The following is a 27,460-nucleotide window of genomic DNA, read 5'->3' on the forward strand; positions in this document are numbered from 1 at the left end:
AGTCACCTGAACAGCATGAAAGCAAATTAATAAATCATTCAAAGGTATAGTATTTTGATTTGTGCAGCACTTACCACCTGTGAGGCCAGACAATGTGCAAAGGTCTTTGCTGATAGTCCATTCCACTCAAGAGATTACAAGGGTTAAAAGTCACATGTTGCTTATCTTCTTGACAAGGCACTTCTTGATTTGTACTTTCTGATGCTTTAGACTTGTTCAGTTTCTCTAGTGATGTTAATGGAAATTGTAGTCTTTCTTGTTGTGTGGTACAAAGTCCAGACTGTGCTTCACAAAGTCCAGACTCAGGACTTGAGCTGCTGTTTTTCATTAAACTCCCAGTGGCTCTATACTTCTGTTGGAAAGGCAGACCCCTGAATAGATAAGTATCTCCATTTCCTTTAACACCAGTTATCTTCTCCAAATGGGCCAGTTTGTGCTCCGGCATGAATCTATTATCAAAAAAGAAAATTCCTGTATTGCATTTACACTGGATACAAATTATTTCAGTTGGCACTTTTTAGTTATTTAATTGCAAATGAAAAGAGAGGATGGTCAGCATTTTTGATCCTGGGGAACAACATCACGGGGATTCAGTAAGAGTGACATTTTAGCAAATGTAGTGCTTGTGAAAGGTGACAGACTCACAGGACTAGAACCTGAGTGCCTCTATTAAACCCCAGTACAGCTATAGCACAGACATTGATGGCAGGATCCCACACCGCATGCAGACCATTTGCTTCCAATTTGAAATGGAGGAAAAGCTCGAAGAGGTAAGGAGGCAGTTCTGTTTCCATAGCCATTAAAATTTTGGTCTTTTTGCAGAGACTACAATAAAATTGCTAATAAGTGCCAAATGCAGTGGTGGTTTTACTATCATGTGAACAGTTGTCTCTTAGAGACTATACTGAGACCAGCAAATCACTTCTTATAGGACAATGAACAGCTGCCCTACGTCAGCTTTCATTCATTAATAACCTGGGCTAAATCTGAACCTGTGGCATGAAAGTGAAAGTCTCCTTATCTCATTACTCATCATCTGACCCAAATGGATCTCTGTTAAAAATATATTATCCCAAAATAATTAACAAATAGGTTACCAACACCTTAGAATTTAGTTGTGCATTTTGGTCTATAACATGAGGTAGGCTGAAGTGAACTTCAGATTTCACCTGGCTGACGTCTAAAATAAGGATACAGACCATTCCTATCATGACACAAGGTATAGGAATCTGTTCCCACACTTGTAAAATGAGTGGGGCCTAGCAACAATACACCTACTGAGTTAGAAAATTATATTTGGAACACTGCATATTAGTAAACAGCGTATACCTCTCAACCTGCAATGCCCCTACTGGCTCCCTTTAGTAACTGCAGCAGCAGTAGACAAAGGCCAGACATGTCTGTTGCCCTATAAACCAAGGTGCTCAGAAGCACATACCCTTTCTAAAGGATACACCATAAGATCCACTCTCAAGCTAGAGGCATCTTCCTGGGCTCTCCCTACTAGGCAGTAGGTCTGAATAATCACCACATTCTCATTTACAGCAAAGAAAATGGAAATAAAGAGATTGAGTGACTTTGCCAAGGTCACAGAGACAGTCTTACAATTCAGGAGTTCTTGGCTTCCAGTTATGTGTTCATACTAAACTTCTATTCACCCACTGAAAGCTAATCAACAACAGGATACATTTTATTAGTTATATGCAGGACACAGTGCTCACTTAGTACTATTTGAAAAGTGACATTTTATGCTATGTAATTTTGATATTTGTTTTTTAAGTAGTTGTGAATTATGGGCCATCATCAGGAAATGCTGAGAGAGGAAAAAGTCACTTCTTTCCATCAGTTTGTCTCTTTTAAGTTATCAAACTAACTGCACAGCTCTGTCACTGGGTCCTGCAAAGTCTTCTCTTTCATAAATATATATATGTATCTTAAGGTTAGTTACTTAAACGTTATTTGTTTCTGTGGGCCTTCTTTGGCAACACATTTCATGTGGTTAGTACTATTTAAGATAAATAAGTCTGAATTCCCAGTTACCTTTAATTTCCAAATGTTTAGATTGCGTGGCCTGGTTATTGAACCGTTTTACCAGAATGAACACTTGCTCTATTTTACCAACTCCTTCTATATTCTTCATATTTTTACTCAATCACACTGAAACCTTCATTTCTGAATTGAGAATAAACTACTTCTTTAGCCTATTGTCAAAACAAATATTCTTAAACCCTGGACTCATCCACATTACCCTACAATTCAGTCTCTTTAAAGGCAAATAAATGGCTCTGAAATTCTACCAAAATTCTACCCATACTGCTGTCAGAAGTTTACTGCAGTCATACACTTGACTGATTACTTTGAGGATTTGTCTGCAATAACCCCTCAATTTCTTTTCCTAGTCAGTATGCTGAATAACTGTTCTGTTTAATCTGTACTCTCTATTTTGGGTTGTTACCCGCAAACATATTATTTTACATTTAACGACATTAAGCTGTATTTTCCACTTACTGACCCAGTTATTTAAATGATCCAAATTCTTTTGAATCTAGTTACAGCAGTTTGATATATAACAAATCCCCATTATTTGTTATATTTATCCTGTAGATATAATCATCTAATTTGGATATTTCACATTCAACATCCTCATCCAAATCAATTACACATATTATAAACAAGAGAGGTTCCCAAACCAATCTCGGAGGTAAACCCTTTCCATCTAGATGAAGTAGCCAACCTCAGCCAATCCCATTTATTTACCATTTTCAAAGACAGCTATTTCATTCTCATATCAGGACTGCTTACTATTACCAGTAAACGTTAATGTAGAATCTTACGAAATGTTTTTGGTAAATCAAAATTCACATGCACTTCCCATGCACTTTATGAAGAAATATCTGTATAAAAAAGTAGCATCTTACCAATGGCTAACCTAACATACTTACAACTACATTAGCTGCTCTGAACAAATGTGCTCATCAAAGTATTATTTGCCTAAATTTCATACTAATAATATGATAATAGATATCATCTAACACAAGCTAACATTCTAGACCCAGCACAATCCGGATTCAGACCAGGACATGGAACTGAAACTGCATTAGTGGCACTGACAGATGATCTTCTCCTGTCAATGGAGAGAGGACCGGCAGACATTCTCATCCTCCTAGCCCTCTCTGCAGCACTCCACACAACTGACCATGAGGTTCTGCTGTCAGATCTGAAAGAGGTGGCTGAGGTCCAGAGTAATGCACTAAGTATACGGTGACACTTTGTGCTGGAGATGTAATTTCCAGCTGGAGAAGACATCCCCGTGCTAGCTCTGAGCAATCTAGCACACTGAAAATACGTGACTGGCCCATCCCATCGCTCATGCCACTGTGGCTGCACTTCTATTTTTAGTGTTGTAACTTCATTAGAGTTAGCACAGGTATGTCTCCACAAGCTGCAAATTACACCTACAACTCAAAATGTAGACATACACTGAAATGGTCTGAGTGCTTCCCATCAGCTACCCAATGAGTAGTGATGGGAAACTGCACTTCCACCACTAGACCCCACACTTGTGTAGTTTCACAAGGATACTCTCTCTGATCCCTTCCAACATCTACATGAAATCATGAGGTGAAAGGGTCAGATGACATGAATTCAAGTGCCATCAATACGTAGATGATACACAATTCTAGCTGTCATCACAGATGACAATACCCCTTCCACCAAGATCGCTCAGTGTCTGGATGAGATCAGCTTATGGATGTAGTATAGCTGTGCGAAGATCAACCCAAGCAAGACTGAGATTGTGATGCTGGTGGGCAGAGGAAAATATTTTGAGGAGTTTTCAGCCACAGTTCAGTTTCCTTTGGCAGCAGATACACACCCACAGTTGGTGAATTCAGTCTGTAGACTAGGCATACTCTCAGATTTCTCAGTGATGCTGAGCAGCATCTGTGAATAATGCCTTCTTCAATCTCCACTTGGCTAGAAGACTCTGTTCCATCCTGGAGGACGAACACTTGGTCTCAGTTATCCATGCCTTCATCACCTTTGGCTGGAATGCAATATACCTGGGAATGAAGCCTTCAGTATTTAGGAAACTGTAACTAAACCAGATTGCTGGAGCAAATCTCAGCAACACAGGCTACTGTGAGCACATCTAACCTGTCTTCTACTGTCTACCCTGGCTTACCATTGAATTTCAAATCAAGTTCAAGGTCTTGGTCCTTATCTTTAAAGGTCTCAATAGCCTGGGCCCAGGATATCTAAAAGACAATCTAAAGCTTTGGGACAAACACTGTAACTATGCTTTTCTCTGGCACAGTGGAACTCTCTAGAATAAGAGTAAAGATAATCTGGTGGTAGATAGAACTTTCTCTGGGGGCAGTCTGAGACTGGATTGAACTTCCCCAAGAACTAAGGACCATCACAAACCTCACTACTTTCTGCTCCAAGTACAAGACACATTTATTTGACCTTGCCTTCTCTAACAAACATATAACAAAGTATATATTTACAAAATAACAACAAAAACCAACCCTCCAAACATATACCAAAGTAAGACACTCCCTTGCACACACTTCTCCCTTGGGGGAGAGGATGAGAGAACAGACAACACATTACAGATGTGGAGTCATGTTGCGTAATGCACTACTGGAAGGCGCTCAGATATGACTGTAGTAAGCACAGTATGAGAACCTAGATAGAATAGAATAGATCTAGAATTGCCTGATATTGCCAGTTCTTAATGGCATTATTTTAGAGGTACCATAAAAGGATATAACTAGTGATGGTGCTCCCAAAAATAAGTGTCATTTGTGCTGCTCCATAATCTTACATTTTCCATGCCTATGTGTTTGAGCTACTCTCTAAAACACGAAAGATTATATCAATGGGACTTGGGGTTGCTCAGCACTTCTGAGTATCAGGATACTTATTTAGGTGTCTAAATAAGGACTTAGGTGCCTAAATTTAGGCAATTAAGTTTGAAAATGTTGATGATGGCTCTAATACATGTCTTATTTTAGATCTCCATTTACTTATGTTCCTTTACTTCAGAAATATGGAAATATTAATATTGAAGTAATACAAACTGACACAAAATTCCATATAATTTACAATTTTAAATACTTTCATTTTTTACTGATACAGTGCCTTCAATAGAATATTATAATGAATTAATCTTCCCAGGATCTCTATGATGTAAGTATTATTATCCACATTTTATATATATAGAAAAACTGAGTGACAGACAGCTTCAGTGACCTGAACAGACCCTGGATCACTCAACTCCTAGTATCATGCCTCAATCACAAGACCATCCTTGCTCTTTTTTCCTTCATGTCACTCATTTTGAGTCTTTTCACTTTTACTGTAGAAACAGTGACTACCAGCAATTAATCAAAACTCAAATGATCCCCAGCTTAATTCTGTCTGAAACTGTAGTCACAATTAATGTTGAGGTGCAAACCAACTTTAGGTCCTGTTTACACTACTATAAAAATTATATGAGGAAATTAAAAAAAACAAATTTCCAAATTATGTTTACCTAGCAATGTGGCCATGGCATAATTTGATTAAAGTATTTTTGAAAATAGTCCATTGAAGTCTGAGAGGTGCGACTGCCCAGGTATTCTGTGTTTTATCCTCCTCTACCTTCCTAATATTTTATCTCTCCTCTCCAATCATACACTGCCCCAGCTCTGAAGATTTTTTTCTTTCCCAGTTTTCAGTCCTCATAAATCTGACCTGTCATTACAGAATTTTTTATATAAGATAAGACTTCACCAATTTCTCTTTGGAGTAAACTATTTAATATCCTTTATGTAAGACATGTGTGTGCAATCAATTCTGTGGTATTTGCTCGTATTACACACAGAGTGTTCATCATTTTGACAATTTTTAAAAGTTTTGGAACACCATTTCACTTACGCATTTTTGGGGGGTAAAAAAGATTTATTTGATGGTTAACTTTAGAACAAGTTATCTGCATTAACTTCCATTGTTTTGGCATAAAGTAGTTTTGTGTATTTTATTAACAACAGTGGAGACATGATAAAGGATGTAAGCACAAACCCATGAATAGTCATAACTGGAATCCATAGTACTCATGTAAAATAATTCATTTTTGGACTTAGTTTGAAAGACATTTGCCGCAGACTAGTTTGGACATTTAAGCTTTATTACATATCATGATGTCTAAAAGGTTGTACCTGGATATAACATTTATAATTCCTGGAAGACCACATAGCTCACTGTAAATCATGTACAGTATAAACTATGTTGTCAACATGATAGGAATGATATAGTGGACATTATTTTTCCTGACCACTAGCTAAAGCTTTGCATGATGCTTAAACAAATCAATTGAAATTAAAAAGGGAAATCTACTAAACTTAGTCTATCTGATCATGTAAACTGGAGAGACAAGTCGTGGATTAACGATGGAAGTTATTATAGAAAATGTTAACACATTTTTATAGAACATCTTCACTCCAACTTTCTCAATCTCTCCTCAAAATTCACAGAAATCCTTCTCTTCCAAATTTATGACATTCTAATGTACTTTCTGCCTCCCTCCAAGTGTAATCTGCTCTCTGGCGGATACCTGCCTGGGAATAGTTGAATCTCAACAAACATCAAAAATGTACAGAATTTCTATAGCACTGTCCAGCCAAGGATCTCAAAGCATTTTTACAAACATTAATTAATTAAGTCTCCTGAGAAATCTATGAGGTAATATATTATTATCCTCACTTTACAGATGTGAAAAATATGATGCAGATAAAATGATTTGCCTAATTTCACACCAAGCTTATAGAAGAGACAGATGATGCCTTCTCTGCTTTCATTCACCATCCTTTTTCTCATCCCTTTCCCTGACACACCTCAAGGATGGTTTTGCACTCAGCAGACCTAGTTATCTATTATTGGATTTCAGCAGTTCTAGCAGTCTCTGCTAAGCCCAAGCTGACTCAAAATCTTGATTACTTTTGTGATTCTCTGTGTCAAGGGTGTATTGCATGTTAGTGATCTTGGTAAAGTGTGAGACAAATTCAACTGAAGTCAGTTTTTCATCCATTAGAGATCACCAAACTTGCCAAGATCCCTCTTTGAAATTCATGAGATAGCATCAAAGACATGTAGAGTAAAACAGTGTAAAATAGCAAAGATGGGTAGGAGGCTATTGGATGAACAACCAATCCTGGATTGCGGGGGGGGGGGGGGAGAGGGGAGGCAACAGTCCAGAAGGGTACAAGACCTTCAAATAAAAATTAGGGCTTAGTTACATGTTGAGACAAAAAAAATATAAGACATTTCAGAACTTTTCCCATTCTTAATAAAAATCCCCATGAATCATTTATAGTTAAAGTATTTACTTCCTTCCACTATATGCTTCCCCTAATGTCTTATATTTTACATTATATCTTTCCTTCTCCAATGCTGGTGCTCAGGGCAGAAACCAATCTCTGCCATTCCTCTCTGTCATTTGCTGCTGCTTCTATTTGCTGTAAGATGTTGAGATCAGCTATTCTTCCCTCCCTGCTCAGGTTTCCTCTTAAGATCTCTTTCAGGCACCCTCATTTTCCCATATCAGTTGGTTACCACTTACCAGTTTCATGTGGGAGTTTGTGTATTGGCATCTGGATTATGTGCCCCAAATATATTCAGCACTTCTTTCTGTGACTTTAATGCTAAAGTAGGACATGACAACCAAGGTATGGAAAGAGCAATGGGGAAGCATGGGTTGTGAATCATCATCCAAAATGGCAAGAGACTCACTGAATTGTGGTTCCAAGTACCCTGTTCCCTCAACACATACACAAAAATCAGATTGCCCACATCTGCATTAGCTCAAAATTCAGGTAATCTGTCCAAGATGTAAGAGCATATGGAATAGCAGATGTTAGCAATGACCACAGTCTTCACATTGCTAAACTGAAATTAAAATTGAGAAAGATCAACTTTAAACATAAAATGGTACCGAAAATCCACACTATAAAACTGAAAATGAAAGAGTACTACAAAAAATTCCAGCCTGAACTAAGGAGCAGGTCGGAGGCACTGCCCAAGACAGAGGAAGGTGAGACACTGACTGGACCTAAAGAAAAATGGTCAGCGTTCACAGACAATGTAATTCAAGCTGAAGCAGTGACAGCTGGATAGCAACATAGAGCAAGAATTGGATAAACCAAGAGACATGGCATCTTACGGAGGAAAGAAATGTACTAAAAGGTCCTGAATGCTAAGACCAATGAACTACTGGAAAAAGCAAAGAAGGGGTATTAGAAAACAGACAAAGCAGCAAAAAAGCAATGCAAGGAAAGAGAGATGGGGACATGCTGAAGATCCAGCTGCTGCTATGATAGGAAATCACAGAGCTGTTTACTAAATGACAAAAACCCTGTGTGGAAATTTTAAAATAGGACATGGGCCAATAAAAAGCAAAGATGGAAAAATGTTTACAGCTGAGGTAGTACAGAAAAACAGATGGGAAGAGCATTTCAAATACATCCTCAATAGACCCCAGACCCACCGCAGCACAAGATTTTGATGCAACATGTGAACCTGATCAATTTCACATTAACATCAGTCTGATAGAGATGTCAGAATATAGGCTGCAACCTACAAAGCGGTGGGAGATGATAAAATTACAGCAGAAATGCCAAAAGTACGTGATACCACCATCCTATTGAACCTGATGGAGCTGTTCAATTAAGTTTGGAAAAAAGAACCCCCTTCTACCAGTAGAAACACTGAATCATTGTCAGAATATCCAAAAAGGGTGATCCTACTGACTGTAACAACTGGAAAGGAGTTATGCTACTCTGTATTGTCGGGACAGCCCTCTGCAGTGTGACACTACACAGGACGAAAGAGTCAGTGCATGCATAGCTTAGAGAAAAATAGGCTGGATTTAGGCTCAAGAGATCCTGTATAGATCAGATATTCACAATGATATTCTATGGTAAGGACCATCATGTAAGAATATATAGAATTGCAAGCTCCCCTCTTCATCAGTTTCATTGATTTTCAAAAGGCATTTGACAACCTGCACGGACTTGCATTGTGAAATATTCTTCAGTTCTATGGAATCCCAGCTAAAGTAATCAACATCATCAAGATCATCTAGAGAGACGTGAAGTAGTCTGTAAGGGGGAACAGCCAGACAACAGTGTGATTCAGTGTAGACATTGGCATGAAACAGGGCTGCATTTTATATTCACTGTTGGCTGGCATTGCAATACACTAAATCATGAAGAAATATACTAGTAACACAAACACTGGTATAGCCTGTGTAGATGGCAAAAATCTAGAAGACCTGGACTTTGATGCTGATATTGCACTACTGAGTGACACTCCTGAAAAATTACAAACAAAGACAGACACACAGGTAAAAATAGCAGGACAAGCAGGACTCAAAATTAGGTATGCTGAAATAAGCATCTATGGAATCCAGACATCAAGTAGTAATATTACATTAGAAGGCAAAAATATTAAGGAAGTTGAACAGTTTACCTTACTGGCAGCACCATATTGGCTAAAGGAGCCCTTAAGAAGGAATTGACATCATGGATAGAAAAGGTATCCATTGAACTTACTGAACTTAACAACGTGTGGAAATCAAAGCTATACAGCACCAGAACAAAACTGAGAATTTTCAATTCAAACATATTCTTGGTGCTAACATACAATGGTGAGAGCTGGAAAGCTAATAAAACACTACAGAGAAAACCAGACACCTTCTAAAATAAGTGCTTATGAAGATTATGGGCACTGGCTGGAAACACTTCATGTCAGGACTCAGGCCTGCCAGGTCCTTAGACAACATCCTTAGCTGCTGTACCCCACCAGTGGCACACTGAACCACCTATCAACAGTCTTAACACTAAAGGCCTACAGATTCACAGCAGCCATGCCTCAGGCTCCTGATTGGCTGGACAGACTGCATTCTCATTGGGAATCTGGACTATATAAAGGACCCAACAGGAAGTGGAAGCTGTCTGAGCAACAGACCATTGCCTGCTGGTCGCTGCCTAGACTGCCTTGTGGTGCTGTCCTGTTGTGCTGCCTGACACTACCTTACCACACCACTGCTAAGCCTGACATGTTGTTCTGCAGCCTCGCCTGACCCTGCCTTACCACCTCACCCAAACTCGCCTCCCTAACCTGTTGACTTGGCTCCTTGAACTGGATCTTCTGCCTACTAATGCCTACATGAACTTTAACCATTGCCCTGGAATGCCTCTGATACCTGTTGACCTCCAAGCTCCAGACCAGTTGCGCACATTTGACCGCTTTAGACTGCCTGCAGCCAACTACATTACCCCTTGATCACCTGCAAAGAAATCTGAGAAATCACCATCCAGCAGGTAGTTTCCACCAGAATGTCTTATATACACAAAAATAAAACAACAAAGAACCAGAACATTTTACTTCTAGTATGGCTGGATTCCCCCCCTCCCTTTTTTTAAGCTAGATAATTTTGTACATGTGAAATCTTTTAGATCAGACTATGCAAAATTGCTTACAAGTATTAGCATTTTTGCTATATTTCTTGAAGTTTAAAATTATAGAAAATGTTTAGTCTTCATGCATAACTCATTGATATGGACACAGCTGCAAAATGAGGACAGACACATGCATGGAATTAAGCGGCAGGCCACAACTTTTATTGAACTTTAACACGGGGAATGGCTCTACCTGCCCATCACCTATACTTTCCTATACAAGACATTAAATTGGTTCCACTGTGGGGGTTATAGGGCTCCTTACCATATAACCCATAATGTGAGTTAGGCTCTCTTCAGCCTATCCCCCAGGACTCAACTCTCTCTGAGTCCTAGCATCCTCCCTGGCCCACAGGGGAACGGAGGGTGCAGCAGGGTGGGGACCTTGGCCTGCAAGGATCACAAGATCTGACCTCAGAGCACAAAGGCCACAAGATCGCATCTTATCACATGAGCTCAAAGTCCATCACCAAAGTCCCAGGTCTTTTATCTCTGGGAAATGTTCATTTTATTTTCTTAACTGCACTGGAAACTGAGGAAAGGGGGTGCCAGCAACTAGCTTGGTTGCTCCCTACCCAACTATGCCACCTGGAATCACAACACCTGCCCAAACCTTGGCTGCACGTGCCATAGTCATAAGTCAGCACCTCCATCTGACAGATATACGCTACCATCCCTGAAAACTTCCAGCCAATTGGAATGGATGTCCCTATGCTGAATCAATGAACCCTCCTTTCTTAAGGAATATCTTGCTGACCCCCTTTCTAACTTTCTTTCTAGCCTTGTCCACATGAGCTGGGTCTGCTTCCAGCCCTTGACTGTCAGTGAGTGCAGAAGTGGTATGAGCTGATCTCACTGCATGCCCCTTCTAAATGTAAACAGCTTTGGCCCTGAAGCCAAGCTGAGATCTGGCTGCTGACCTGGCTGCTGCTCTCTTGTGTGCCCAATGCATTATAGGGTGCCTGCAAATCCAAACCCTGCATATGCTCTGGGTAGCTTCTGAAACAAACCAGCACATTTGGGTAGTGACATTTTGCCATTCCCTGCCATCTTTGCCATAAGTCCGGTAAAACCCTGATTTCCAGTGCCCTATTGCCTGCACATGCCACAGACCAAAACCCTCTGCAGCTGCTGACGTCATTGCCCCAATCCTGAAACAATGAGAAACAAATTCACTCAGTCAAGACCACAGTAGCGCAAGGTTTTTCTCAGTACCATGCTGAATTGGTACCTTGTCAGGAAGCTACCATCACCATGTATGAACAGCTGGCCTGGCTGCAGGCATGAAATTTTTAGTGAGGCTCTTATCGCCTTTAGAGGGCACAAGGACTCCTCTGCACATTCCTTCAACACACATAAGCCCCTCTTCCCTTTTGGTCTGTTTTTTGAGTACAGCAGAGGGACAGATAGTTGCACATCTGTTATGTTTAACGCACACTGGACTGTCCGTAGCTGCCGTAGGCACCAGCTCACTCACTCTCAAAGCGCCAAAGGTGGCAACAACAAACGCTGCCATAAATAAAACGGCCTCGCTCCCTCAGTCACAACCCCATGCAGAGCCTTTGATAATTCCAACAGGGTTTCCAGTATTATGGGGTAACCTGTCATCCCTTCGGCACTCACCCCTCTTGGACCACCTTTTAAGAGTTTCCACACTAGGAAATGTCCACATGGGTCTGGGAAACTTTCCTACTTACTCCAAGAGGATGGGCTCTCTAGGTGGCCAGAGATAGTGAAGGAAGCCCACTCACTGTGGGTCAAAGGCACCACATATTGTGACAGCTGGTGTGTGGATATGGGCCACCCACAATGAATCCCTTCCCATGCCCTAAATTCAGTGTAGTCTGAATGACTGGCCTTACAGGCTGTGATAAATGAAGAGGGTGGGGGAGTAGCTCCCTTTTATGACTACAGCCAGCCAGTTAGCTATAAAATCCCTGTTTGTAGCTGTTCTCTATTTGCTTTACCTGTAAAGGGTTAAAAAGTCCGTAATTAAAAGGAAGGGAGTGGGCACCTGACCAAAAGAGCCAAAGGGAAGGCTAGAACTTTTAAAAACTGTGTGTGTGGGGGGGGAGACGGGACTTCCCCTTTGTCTGTCTGTGTTGTTCTCCTGGAGAGCAGAGACAGGGCTGGAACTATACTGTAAAAGGCTTTGGGCCAGGTATGAAAAATCATCAGACCATATCTAGAAACTACTTATTTGAAACCCGAGATATGTAAGTAGATCAGGAAATGTCTAGGAAGACACGATTAGGTTTATCTTTTTCATTTCTTTATGGCTTATGGTGCTTTTGTTTTGCTTGTAACCTTTAAGCTGGACCTCAAGAAAGCTAGCTTGATGCTTAATCCCTGTAATTGTTTTTTTGGTTTAAATCTAGCAAAAAGCCTAAGTTACAGATGTATTTTCTTTCTTTTTATTTTTAATAAAATTTACTTATTTTAAGAACAAGATTAGATTTTTCTGTCCCTAAAAGGTTTGTGCATATGTTGTTTAATTAGCTGGTGGTAACAGCTGATTTCCTTTGTTTTCTTTCTCAGCTCTTCCCGGGGCGGGGTGTGTGTGTGTGTGTAAGGCCTTGAGGGTACCCCACAGGAAGGAATTCCCAAGTGCGGCTTCCTGGGTTATCAAAGGGGTTTTGCACTTGGGTAGTGGCAGCATCTACCCATCCAAGGTCACCATGAAAGTAAACCCCCAAACCTATACCTTCTGAGGCAGCAGATTGTACCAGCAGCTCAATCTTGAGCAACCAGTCTGAATGTCATATCGAAACCCCCATTTAACTCTTCTAGGAATCTTTCCCACACTTCTAAGTCATCCGTCATTTTCACTGTCATTCTGATAAAGTGGTGGGGTTTTCTCAGTCCAGAGGCAGACGTCAGAAGAGCACAAAATGCCTGACTGGGAGCCTTCACAGACTAATTAATGAAGCCTCACAAAACCCCTGTGAGTTAGAAAAGTACTATCCAATGCATTTTAGAGATGGATAAACTAAATGATCATGAGAATAAATGAACTTGACCAGACCACGTAACAAGTCATTGGCAAAAATAGGAAGAGAACACAGGAGTCCTGACACCCAGTTCCCAGCTTAAGCCACATTCCCTTGGTAAGTTTAGACATCCCATGACCACCTATAGCTCCCTCCGAGTAATTTTCTTTGCCCCTTTGAGAGCCCATCTGAGGGCCCTGATCAATTTCACTTTCTCTGTAGGAAACCTAGAAACCCCAAACAATCCAGTTCAATGTTACATTTTGGGGCAGGGCCTTCTGTTTTTTTTTTCTGTGGCAAGTGGGATCCTGAGATCCTCAGCTAGGTTCTGAAATGCCTAAAGCATGTACTTGCAGTTGCCCCTAGTCTTCCTGCACATAAGAAGCCATCAAGATTGTGCATGAGACTGTCCTGTTTCATGGGGTGCACTATTGCCCATTCCAGCAGGGAGCTGCATCTTTTCAAAATGACACCTGACTTTATCAACATATCAGTGGCTTTCAAACTGAAATCCTGGGATGCACTGGAAGCAATTGGAATGCAGACATGATGTTGCATTTTGTCAACATGCCCTGGAACTGCAATCCCCTAACTATGGCATCAAACGACAAGTATCTCTCTGAACACAGCTGGGGGTCAATATAATCATTTTACCAATGAAGACCTAGGGGAAGGACAGGTGGTGGATAAGCCTATATTCCCTCTTCACCTTCTTCAGCAACACACTCAAGGAAGACATGCCATTCTGGCATTAGAACATATGGAGGGACCTGCCACTCTTCCTGCTGCCACCTCCAAGGTGATCTCTGCCCTTTCTATATGCTTTAAGTCTTTAGTGGACTTCAAGTTCTCTGCCCAAAAGCAGCACCGCATGCCCTTGTATGGGCTGTGAAAACGGGCCAAAAATCCGTTCCATAAATAAGCTATGTCTTTTTTGCTGGGGTTGTCCAACAACAAATCCCACAACCCTGTATCTTAATTGCAGAAGGAGCCTTTTCTATGGTTACTACCTCTCCCTGTGGCATCTGCTGAAGCACTGGGTCCTTGCAGAGCCCCTGTCCCACAGCCCTGTTGGAACTGCCGTTGACCCATATAACAGGAGAGTGCACAATGCTGAGCCCCTGCATACCCTACAGCAGTGTTTATACCTGCCTTATGAACAAAACATTTCCCATCATTAATGCAAAATGCACATTAGCTTTTATATATGTATTTTGAAAAGGAGGTTTTGGCATTGGCAACCCACTGTCTGTGAATACCAGCTGGGCGGGGTGCTAAGGAGTCATACCTCCAGCCAAAGTGCCTGGTCTGTTTTACCCCTTTACTTTTCTGCTGCCCTCTGTTATAAATTTTCAGTCATGCCTTAACCATGCTACCCCAACATATGGAATCAGCATGGAATCCTGTCTGTCCAATAGTGGATAGACCCCGCCCCCTCATGCTGGGACAGAGGTGGGAGAAAGAGATGTGAACCCCACAGTAGGGCAGAGAGCCTCCCCCTCCTGGGGAAAGATGCCCCAGAATCCTTACCTGCATCTCTCTGAATCTTAGGACTGCTGTTGCTGCTGCTGGAAGCTGGTGAGTAACCCTTTCTCTGATGGAACGGAGCTGAAAGAAGTGACACATGGCCTCTGGGCTGGGCTAAATCCTGGGAGCCGGGGAATGCTGGCCAATCGGCACCCCTCTATCCCAGCTGGCTAGAGACTGCCAGAGACTCCCAGGAGGAGGAGCTACCTATTGTCCTTTCGGGAGTGTCCCCCTTTCACTGCTGGCCCCATCAAGTTCCCACACCCGTTGTTGCAGGTGGGTGGCATTTTTTTGATGTTTCACACAGAAGGTTTAGAAATATTGTGCTTTTGTTTCAGCACAAACCACTTCTATTCTAATTCTAATATAGGTTGTTTCTAAAAAGTAAGAAATTATATTTTCTTCTTTAATTCAACATTTAGTTGGTTTCTATGACATACAACATTCATAGTTAAAGTTATGAAGCTTTACCTTTGTGAATCTCAACATCTACTGTCATTAAATAATTATTGTCTGGCCACTGAAAATTTAAAGGGATAAAACTGGAAAATATTGTAAAAACTCACAAGTCTGCACAACTGCGAAAAATTATGAGTGATAAAAATCTAAAAATATGCCTTAAAATAAAGATTGATCTTATCCATCAAAGTGATCAAAAATAAAAATCCAATTCTACCATGCCTATTTATAAATATTGTAAAGATATAGGCATGGTAGAATTGGATCTTTATTTTTGATCACTTTGATGGATAATATGGATCACACTGATAGATAATTGAGAAGACAGCAAATAACAGAACCTGTCAATTTGGTGCATATTGTTATAGATGCCTGGTTGATATAACTATGGCTTAAAAATTAACTAAACTCATGCACTCCTAACTACATAATAGAAATTTCATAACATACTAAAAGTCATTTTGAGTGTCAATCTGAATGTCTGCCATTTTATGTTCCAGATTTTCTGGTTTTCTCAGTCTGTACTGTGTGCATTTTCTCCACATTTATACTATGAAATTGCAGTGCCAATAAACCTATGCACATGTACTTGTAATAGAAAATGTGCATTTTACATTCTTTCTTCATAACATGTTGTCATGTTATATTGCATGTGTTTATTCATAACACCTCATTTACCCTAATGAAAAATCACTTATGGGAATCAGTTTCCTTTATTGGCACCAACAGTCAATCTGTGCACTATTTTATTAAAAGCAACAACAACAATAAAAGAATGGAAAGATAATGATGTCATTGTCAGATGAATAAAAACCACATTAGAAATACTGGCTGGAGTGCTGTTTTAGGTTAGATCAAATTATTAGGGGAGAAGTTCTGGACTGTGTGTTACACAGTGTTTTGAAGAGCTGTTCTCAATAAACAACTATAATTTCTTAGAACAAACATAAGCGACAAAAAGACTGCAATTTTAAAATTCAGATCTTCCATGCCTTTATTTATGCTCACTTATACATTTTAAGTAGACTTGAATGTCCTGTGGACAAAACTATATTACTATTAAAAGGCAAGAAAAACAGATATACTTCAGTAACTCTTGTAGTATACATGTGAACAGTAGCTCTCCATAGGTGAAATCTTGGTCCCTGTGAAAAGCCTGAGTAAATAAGCTGTGTTCAGGGAGTTTCAACAGGTCTTGGGGAGGGGAGGACGAGAGGAGGAGGAGGGAGAGACAGAGAGAGAGAGGATGAGAGAAAGAGAAAATCCCTGCCCCAGGCCTCAGAATTCAACAAATTCGCTTCAAAGCTGCTGTGACACTCTCCTTCCCCCAAGTATCTGCTGTTTATACATAATCATAATCTAAATTCTAGTTTAACAACATTTTTGTCTGGGAATCTCCTTAGTTGTTACTGATGTTGGTGATGGTGGTTGGTATTTTTTAAAATCATTATTACAAAGTGTGCTTTGATGTTTTGATCTATATTCTTATTTTTAAGATAATGATTGATTGTACCTCTGTGAAGTATTAATGTGGTCTAAACCTCTGCAGGAATCCCTGCATAGTTTATATAATTATAATACCTGGAATCCTTGTAGCTCATAAGTTTTGTGATGGTTAGTACATCTGCAGCCTGCAACTACAGATATTGCAATGAGGTTCTCAGGCACTGGGAAATTCCACTGTCCCTCCCTTGCTTTCTGCTAAGAGCCTTGGCAAACCAGGCCTCACAATTACCATAACTGAATGTGAAATTACTACAACTATCGAAGTAAGTACATATATAACTGGGCAAATGCATGCACAAATACCAAACTCACATGGGCATTTTTTTTAATGGCACTTTGTGTGCTGTGCTAAGGGATACAGTACAATGGTCATAAAATCAATATTATGCTGGTCAAAATGGGGCAGATGGCAACTCGAATTAGTATGTAATTCTCTATCCATCCCCAAAGTAATGCCATAAATCGGCTAACAGGAGTAAAAGTGGTACTATTTGCACCCTCCTCATGAGACTACTCTTATATTGTGTTTTGATGTACCTTCGCTACCCCGGAGGGTGAAATAAGCAAAAATCTCATCATTTTTCTTGCTTTTTCTGTGTGATTTCTATAACATTGCACTGTACTGAAAACAGCAGCAGTGTGGTTGTATTAGAGTCTTTAACAGTTGTGCGCTAGATCAACAATAAGAAAGCAATTATCTATTCTCTATTCTGACTTTTTTCTATGGAAAGCAGTGAGTGAATCCCTGGGATTTAAAAGATTCCATTGAATATGTAGGGATGCCTCTGGATTTCTTCAGTTCACATTAGGGTTTGGTGAGGTTCTGCACTACTTCCTATGATTTGTTTCCACTTCCTGCTCTATAGCAATCAATGTGTTTTATCCTGTGTAGGGAATAGATTAGCCATCACAAATAACCTCCAAGGTGACAGTGCTGGACTACATTAGGGGCAATGTCATTTGAAGGATAGTATTAGGGAGACTTATCACTCAGGGACAAAAACTGAAAGAAAAGGGGAGAGAGCAGACGGAAGAGAAGAAATGAGGCAGAAAAGAGCATAGAATGTGATAGAGAAAATTGCATGAGCTAAATCAAGATTAGGCCTCTCTAATGGGTCTCTGGCTTAGAAAGTCTACCTTCCCGAGAACTCATCAGGCGTATACATATTCTGGAGTGGATCCCTGAGATGTCTTTCTACACTGTTCAAGGAGCTTCCTATTGGATTGGAGGGATGGAATACTAAGGAACCAGAGTATTAACCGCACTTGAGCAACTATTTAAGTCTGTCTTCTCTTGCAGAGAGCTTTTGTGGGAAGTGAACAGATTCAGAGAAATGGAACCCTTGATGCAGACAAATGAGTATGAGTCCCACTTTCTCTCTGAAATATCACCCCAAGTATGGCTTGTTTGGCTGATGTGCTCTTCTGCAATAACTTAGATGGATGCAACACCTCTGGTCAATCTTATGGCATGGATAGCTAGATACTCTGTGAGAGAAAAGGCTGTGCTGAGTTCAGATGCAATACTTGTTACACAAGATGCTAGGTCCAGTTGAGCTACTTGATCTGCAGGATAGGAGAGGCACATACATGAGAAATCAAGAGCAAAAAGAACAGGACAGTGAAACAAAGGGAGAGAAGAAGTAAAAGCTGAGGGAACAGGAGAAAAATGACAGAAGAGAAAAATGGAGAAGTAGAAGAAAACAGGAAGAAAAGGGAAGTAGAGGAAGGAAAAGGAGATAGAAATCCATCCTGTGAGCAGATCACCTCTAAGCAATCATTGTCATTAGATGCTGACTGAAGAAGAGGCAACTGAGGCATCAGAAATTTGTCTTGAATAAAGGCTCGTAAGCACTCAAGTCACTTTTGAAATGGGATTTAGGTTCTTTAGTCACTTTTACTCTTGGAAATTTTACCCTCTGCCTATTTTCCAAATATTTTCTGAGGTAGAATCCTTAATATCCTGGGATTGACACTCCAAAACCTCTAAAAAAATTCATTTATTTTCTCAGCATTGCCAACTCTGCTCTGCAATCCGGTTTCATTTTGAACCAATGAAAGTGCCTTTCATTTTAACACCAGCCTAACGAAGGGAGGAGGGGAAAAGCAGTCTCTAAATGTGCACTTGAGTTTTCCATTTGAAAACTCTTTATGGGCGTGCAGCTCCTGAATTTCCAGCACTGAAATTACTGCAGAAGATACACTGTGAAATTGACATATTATGCAGTTTCAGCTAATAAGGGTTTTGACTAGAGCATTCTTCAATCCTTCTTCCAGAAAGGACACAGCATGGTAACACCACTTTCTGAAAAGTAAATCTGCAGGGGAACTGTGCAGAATAGGAACAGAAGATGGTAGAAACTACTCCAAAACTATTATGGACTTGTAGATTTGTTCTTTCTTAGTTTTGATTTTTGTGTTGCTTTTTCTTGTTATATGCAGCTCTAGCTAAAACCATGTCTATTCTAATCTACTGCTTGTGGGATTATTACTAATTCCATTTTGTTACATAACATATTTACCCCAGGCTGACAAATGACTTCAAAAATACCTTAATCACTTTAGATCACCAAAGATAAACTGATAGTGATTACTTTGTGTTTTAGTACTTAGATGGTGAAATCCTGGCACCACTTGAAGTCAGTGGCAAAACTACTATTGACTTAACAGAGCCAGGTTAATTACATTATAAATAAGTGAATGAAATGTTAATCTTCTACAAAATACATATCACTTGTTTTTATTTTCCAAAGTAATGTCAAGGTCACAAGCATGTTTAAAATTCTTTATAATGTTGATCTAGAAACTTAGAGGTGAATCAATAACTAACTGCCACAGAAAATTGGTATATTTTACCAATCAGGTGAAAGGTGAGGGTACCTAGAAATTGTCAAGATAGAAAATGCAATTTTTTATGGCAACATGGGAACTTATTCCCATATTTTTAACAATAGTAATTTTACTTCACTATTAACAATTATATGTACATAATACCTACAAACTAACATTAAAAGGCAGCAGAATGGTTATCAGTAACCTAAATCATTCCATTTAGTCTAACACTTGACAGATCTTTAGAACTTGTTGATGTATGTTCTGTATCTGCAGAGTTCTAAAAGAACTGGTCACAATGTTGTTTTAAAAAATGGTTACATTTAACATTAACTTTTAGAGTTATGAGAGCTGCAATGGACTCCAATAAAATTGGTTCCACTCACTAATGTTCAAATGCTGAAAAACAACTCAACTCTCTAGTGTTTATTTAGAAAATAAGCTTTCCAAACAGTTCAGATTCTCCTTCTACTATACAGGACTGGAAATGAATGGGTGTTTGAAACTGATATCACACCTCAAATCATCTACGCCTTTGCTTATTTAATTGCATTTTTAAAAATTAAACTAATACCAGGATACTGTACTATGTAATTTCCTAATTTGTGGAAATCCCTCTAATCAGATATTTAAAACGGACGTTCCCTTTAAATTGACTCTTTTGTAATATATGCAATGCAGAAGGGAATGCTATCATAACACTTCAATAGTTAACTGACTTTATGAGAAAAATACTTCCAAATGTTTCCTAAAACCTTCCAAACCGCACCAAAGAACATTATCGTAATATTATGTTTCCCTATGGCCTCCAATATTTAAGCTTGCCATTCTTGAAATGATACTTGGATGAAAAACTTAAGTTTATGTAATGTATAAATTGTTCCTAAAAGAAAAGGCTTGCCTTTAAAATTAGGAACTACAGGGAGATGTCAGATATTTTACATTTTGATATCATTTCTTTATTAATTGACCAAGCAGTATTCTAGTGCTTTGGGCTGCTACACAGGATATATATACTCCTTATTTTAAACCTGAGGAGACACTGTGATCCTATTCATAGTGAATACTGAAAACAATAACTGTCCTAAATAATTACATATCAAGTTACACTTAATAGGTATCCATATTTCTTGTACAGTACACACAATCCATATAAACAGTATACCATGTATCAGTAATATGTTCCAGTTAATCCAACATCAAAGAGCTCGTTTATGGTAGGTTTTCATTTGAATCAGGATTGTAATGTTCTGTGCAAGCATAAGCTAACCATTTCAAAGATTTTGCCAGCAAGCTGCTTTTTGGCAGATTATTGGCAGTACATACTGGCAACAACTAGCGAACTAAGCCCTACTTATAACGAACAGGTAAATAATTATTTTAATAAATTTATGTAAAATATTCCACTTGGTCACATCTGTTTTTGATAACCCACTCTACTGCACAAATACAAACTTCTTTCTTTCTCAGGGAAACATGTATTTCACCTTAATTATTTACCACTTTCTCAGGTACCCCAATAAACAAATAAGCTTTGAAACCCAGTTACACTTGAAGGTTTGCTGAGGTGAACTATAACTTTGTCTGAAAAAGCTAGTTCAGTGTATGAAAAAATAATTTAACACCCCCAAAATTCTAAAACACACTGAGACATAAGTATAACATTCAAGCAATAAGTAAAAAAACAGGGTTATGATGCAATTATTTCAGCTAGAGGGCATTAAAAACCATGAGGTCCAGTCACTTGCCTCAGGCCCTGAGGGCTGTGTGGTAATGCACAGACTCTGACCCTCACTTGAAATATGTTACACACGTCTGTACTTCCTGGCATTACAACTATTGTTTAATTGTATATGTGTTTATATCTTAAAGAGGCAGCCTGGTTTAGAGGAACTCCTGAGTTCTAATCTTGGCTCTGCTAGTGAGTCACTGGGTCTCTTTGGAAAATCCCCAAAACACATTTTTGTCTTTATTTTGCCATCTAAAACTGAAATAATAATTTTTTTCTACCTCTTAGGGGTTTTCCGAGATGTTTGTATGAAGTTCTTGAAGATGTTATAATTGATTATCAGTAGTAGTATCTTTAAAGGAAAATCTTTGAACCTAATCCTCATCGGTATAAATCAGCATATCTTGATGGGATTACTCTGATTTAAAGTAGCTGAGGATCTGTCCCCTTGCATTTTGGAACCAGAAAATACCTTGTCATAAGATTCTCTTCTCTATACATGATATAACTTCACTATAAAGAATGATAACTTACAATGAATTAAAAGCTTCTCCCCTACTATCTTCATTGTCCATCAGTCTAGTTGTGCAAGTGGTCTTGTAAAAAGTAAGTGGGGAGAGTCTGCATGTCACTGTTATATGGTACACTACTGGTGGGAACCCCTCAAATAACTATAAAGTGTGAGAAAGGGACAGTACAGGACTTCAGTGGCAAATGTCAATGTAAGTGTGTAATTATGATGAGATGCTCTGATATTTCTTCAGTTCTTCCCTTTCTAATGTGGCAACAGCCAAAAGATGATTTCCCATGGGACACTGGGCATCTGCCCATGGCTCTATTATCTGTCATGCTGCAACTGTGGTGAAAGTGCTGTGATCAATGGACCCCATGCCACCAATGTGCTTCTGCAGAACATCCAGCAGTAAGTGAAAGGATACTATTGCATATTCAGTATAGGGAATACATCACTATAACTAATAGAAGCCACGTCCCCACAAATGTTCCTTATAGTGAGTGCACAGTATATTTCCACTGTGGCTTGTTGATGTGTTTTGTGGATTTTTCTTATTTAATATTAGGTTTATACAGGTGTGAAGAACAGGGGGCAATTACTTAAAAATCTCATCTACAGACCATCAAGCACAGTTTTTGTTTATGTAAAACTCAACTCAGTTTGCTTGCAGAGTTTTTAAAGTTTATTCCTTGAAGGAGAGTCTGCAGTATAGGATTTTGTAAAGCTTGGCAAGTTGGTTAAAGCTCAATTAAATTCTTGTCAAGATCTATTGGGTATTCTGGAAAAACTCTGCATAGCTATAGTGGACTTGCTGTTAATTTGATGTTTCAAGTATTCGGTATCCTTTCAATGTTGTTACAAACCTAGGGGGTATATATTTGTACTGTTCAAAGGCAAGAAGTTCTGTGAACTGAAATGAGAATACATCCTTTTTGCCTTTATGGACTTCTGTTGTTTTTCTCTTCCTTTTGGGGTTCTGGAAACAAAACCAGTGAGAGCTGAATTTTTGAACAATAGTAAATTATTTTTAAGGTACAAAAAGTAAAATACCAAGTATAGTGCTACAATGTCATAGCTTTATCGACAGAACTTTGTATATATGTAAATATGTTTCACTCAAGCATCAAAAATAATACTCGCACCAGCGCCTTAGACTACAATACAATCACATTGTCATCGTCATGAAGGAACTCTAGACCCACTGTTGTTTTATTTTATTATAATTCCTTTTCTGCCTTGTAATAACTTGTACCCACTGACTTCATGACAGAGCTCATTTATTTCAAGATCACCACAATACTAGAAGGAGCTCATTGCTGCTGCTTCCCTTTCCTTTATGCTGTTTTCCTGGTGAGGGTTGCAATGGCAGCATTGAGAGTAGGGAGGACCAGCTCTCCTTTTCCTTTGCAACAGGTTCCAGCTCCTCCTGGGGGATTCCCCAGCATTTCCATGCCAGGTGAGATATATAATCCCTCTAGTGCGTCTTGGGTCATCCTTGAGGCCTCTGCCCAGTAGCATGTGCCTGGTAGAGTTCCAACAGAAGTCTCCCGGGGACATCCTTATCAGGTGCCCAAACCACCTTAATGGGCTCCTCTCAATCTGGAGGAATAGCATCTCTATGCCAATGCCCTCTCAGATAGCCGAGCTTCTTACCCTGTGTTGGAGAGTAAGCCCAGCCACCCTGCAGAGAAACCTCATTTCCGCCTCTTGTACCGGCGATCTCGTCCTTTTGGTCATTACCCAAAGTTCATGACCATAGATAAGGACTGGGATGTAGAGCAACCTGTAAAGAGAGAGCTTCATTCAAAAACTCAGCTCCTGCTTCACCACCACAGGTTGGTACAGTGCCTGCATCACTGCCACCACCGCACCAATCCACTGATTGATCTAAATCTCCCGCTTGCCGTCACTTGTAAACAAGACTCCTAGACACTTGAACTCTTCCAAAAAGGGCAGCTTCTCTCCCCTCACCTGGATAGAGCAGTCCACTTTCTTTTGGGATAGAACCATGGCCTCTCATCTGGAGGCGCTGATTCTCATTCCAGCCGCTTCACACTCAGCAGTGAAACATTCGAGTGCACGTCGGAGATCGCATTCTTAAGAAGCAAGAAGGACATCATCATCTGCAAACAGCAGAGATGGCACCTCCAAGTTCCCATACCAGATGCACTCCACAGCTCACCTGCACCTTGATATCCTGTCCATGAAAATCACTCTACACACCCCTTGTAGAGTCCAGTGCCCACCTTGAATGAACTTGACAAGATCAAGAATACAAACACAACTCTCATTCTGAGAATAGAGAGACTGGATAGCATGCAAATGTAGCACCAGAAACTCATATTCCTGCAGCACTTTACACAAGAAAGGACTACAAAACAAAGGCAGACCAGATCAGCAAATTCCCACACTGCTTGAGTATCTGCAAGAGAACAAAGAGCTGGTCTGTTGTTCCACGGCCAGGACAGAATCTGCATTGTACCTCCTGAATCCAAGGTTCAGCTAATGGGCACAACCTCCTCTCCAGCACCCTGGCATAGGCTTTGCTTGGGAGCCTGAGAAGTGTGATCACCCTATAGTTGGAACACACCCTCTGGCCTTGTTGCTGTAAGGAAAAAAATTAATAATAATCTGTGTAACTGTTTTATCTTAACTTCTTTTATGAAGCAGCCCTTAACCCTGTCCTTAAATGGTGTAACTGTAGCTTTCAAAGTGTCGAACGTCTGGACCTACCTCTAATATGTAAATGGCAGCTGCAGGTATGGGAGATGGATGCTTCTTATGTCCTACTGGGGTTTAAAGTAAAAGCTTTTATATCACAGGTACTGAAACTACAAGATAAATACAACTACAAACATCTTTCTAAATTATAATATGGCAGACTTAGGAACTTCTGCTGGCAAATACTCAGAATAAAACATTAAAGCAATATTCTTTTTCTTTAATTAGTGGATTATTTATTGTTTGGATTTTTATTATTTGTATTACAGAACTGTATAGGAGTTCCAGATCAGGGACCCACTGTTCTAGGCGCTATACAAACACAACAAATACTTCATATCCGGACAAACATATCATCTAGGACAGTGATTTCAACCTTTTTACATTTGTGGACCCCTAAAAAAAATTCTAGTGGAGGTGTGGACTCCTTTGGAAATCTTAGACATAGTCTGCAGACCCCCCGGAGTCCGTGGACCACAGGTTGAAAACCGCTGGTCTCTGACAACAGACAACAGGTGGAAGCAACAAAGAGGCAGAGAGAGCACAAAGAAACAATGAGAAAGTCCTGCTCGTCATGATAAGCAGTGGTCACAGAACACCAGCTGCCTAGCCAGTGTCAAGCTTTTCCAGGAATCAGGACAGAGGGGAGTCTTGAAGAGGGATTTCAAGGAGTGCAAAGAAACAGCCTTACACTTAAGTAGGCACATTCTATAATTATTATTTCTAAAGGCAGGATAGTGACCTGCTCTTATAACACACAGGGAAGTAAGGGGGTGAAAAGCACCTTTTACTCATCTGTGGGCTTCCCTTTTCATAGGTCACCGCACAGGGTAAGGGGACCCATTATAAGGACTGTGAGGCTGCTACTCCTGTACATTGGCTCTATCTGTATGCACATATCAGCTAGTATATAGACCAGTGGCAGATTACTTCCCCCTTGGAGCAAGGAGGAGACAAAGAATTGGTGACTATGAGAGTCACAATTCCCTCCCTGATCTGTTGCTGTGATGGAGCAGCTATGCACAGTTCCTTACTCAGAGCAGATTACAATTTAACAATCTACCCTAAATTATTAGTGAATCCATTGCTAGAACATTCAGATATTTTGAAACACACCAAAATTTCCTCTATGAATTATAAATTGTTATGTAATAAATTTTTATATACATAATTCACAATAAACTTCCTATTTAACTGTGCTCTTTCTTTCTTGGAAATTTTGCATGAGTAGTAGTAAAACTTTTAAAGGTAAAAATTATACAACTGTAAGTTCAAACGCAACAAAATAGGCAGTAACACAACATATAGAAAGCCGTGGAAAACACCAATGGTTTGAACTAAATGGAGCTGAGTTAGAGTAGCAGTATTTATTTATTTGCTGGTAAGATCAAAGGAAAGAGGTGTACATATAAATGGCACTTTATTCTGTTCCTATTATTCTGTATAAGCTGGAGAAAGATCAAAGAAAGATGTTTACAGGTTTCACTACTAACATTTAACAAAGCCCCAGATTGAAAATCCTTTCTAGATTGCTAGTACACTTTAAAATAGAGCACATTTTTGTTGTGTTTTGTGTAACATTGCTAAGGGCTATATTTGATCTGTTTGCTGCCTTTTTCACTGCAGAAAGCTGTTTGTGAAACATAGTAGTAGTTATTACTATTTCTTATATTGTGGCAGTATCGAAAGGGCCCAATCAGGATTGGTGCACCAGTGTTCTGGGTACTATCTATACTCACAGGAAGACCCTGCCCTTGCCCTGAAGAGGTGATAATCAAATATTGGCTGCATAAAATTTGAAGGAAATCCAATATTGTTGGAGCTAAATGCATTTCATATTTTAAATAAGTTTGCTCCAGCTCTCCCCAGACTCAGTCTCACTGAAAACAACTATGTGCAAGTAAGTATCTGTGTGTATGTGTTTCTTTTGCTCTTCTCTCCCCCTTCCACTCCCCCCCCCCCATCTTCTCTCTCCACTTACACACCCACATGTGTGCACGGAGAGTACATATTGTAGACTGAGGATTCTCAACACCTTCATAGCTAAAGTTAAATTAATTGAAAGCTCACAAAACTAGAGACCCAATAGCAGATTGTATCTGTAGCAAGGCACAGATGATGAGCTTCTCAACAGAAATTCTCAATAACTAAGGGCTTGTTTAGCATCAACTACATAGAAACTTCAGTACGAGAGAAAACTGTGCTGTTCAGCAGGAAACACAGTTTAAGAGACAGAGGTGGCTCCTCTAGAAGACAGCTTGAGGGAAAAAGATTAAGTATTTTATCCATAATCTTTTCATGTTCATACTACCGCTGTTTTTTCATAACTGTAGATGAAAAAATGCATTTTGAAATTGCGGAAGTTGCTTGAGTTCTAATGAATTAATATTTAGTGACAATATAACACATTTCCTTAACAGTTGAGGGGTTGTTCTTCATGGACTGCCACTTCAATATTCTTGGCTTCAAATCCAGCCAAAATATTTGAATACACAGTGTATATCTGGCATTTGGGCTTTCACATATAGCTGGAGAAGCCAGAGGTATATCCACTCACAATACAGTATATGAGTTTCAATTGAGCACATAAGCAAACCAAAAAAAAAAAAAGGGGGGGGGGGAGTGGCAGGGGGGGAGGTTTATGAAAAACAGCCTACTGAATGTGCAAAAGTTCCTCATG

General features: G+C 39.7%; 1 protein-coding gene across 5 annotated transcripts in view; it reads right to left on the reverse strand.

The window, feature by feature from the left end:
- Positions 1-27,460, reverse strand: part of GTDC1 (glycosyltransferase like domain containing 1) — a 283,440-nt gene that overhangs the window by 63,093 nt on the left and 192,887 nt on the right. For all 5 annotated transcript variants that reach the window (XM_084642667.1, XM_084642666.1, XM_084642669.1 and 2 more), the window contains one exon: positions 75-449. In XM_084642667.1, coding sequence (XP_084498793.1) covers positions 75-449 — 375 coding nt within the window. The remainder of the gene's footprint in view (positions 1-74; positions 450-27,460) is intronic.

Source organism: Lepidochelys olivacea (genome assembly GCF_965140295.1).
Source record: "Lepidochelys olivacea isolate rLepOli2 genome assembly, chromosome: 11".
NCBI classification, from domain to species: domain Eukaryota; kingdom Metazoa; phylum Chordata; order Testudines; family Cheloniidae; genus Lepidochelys; species Lepidochelys olivacea.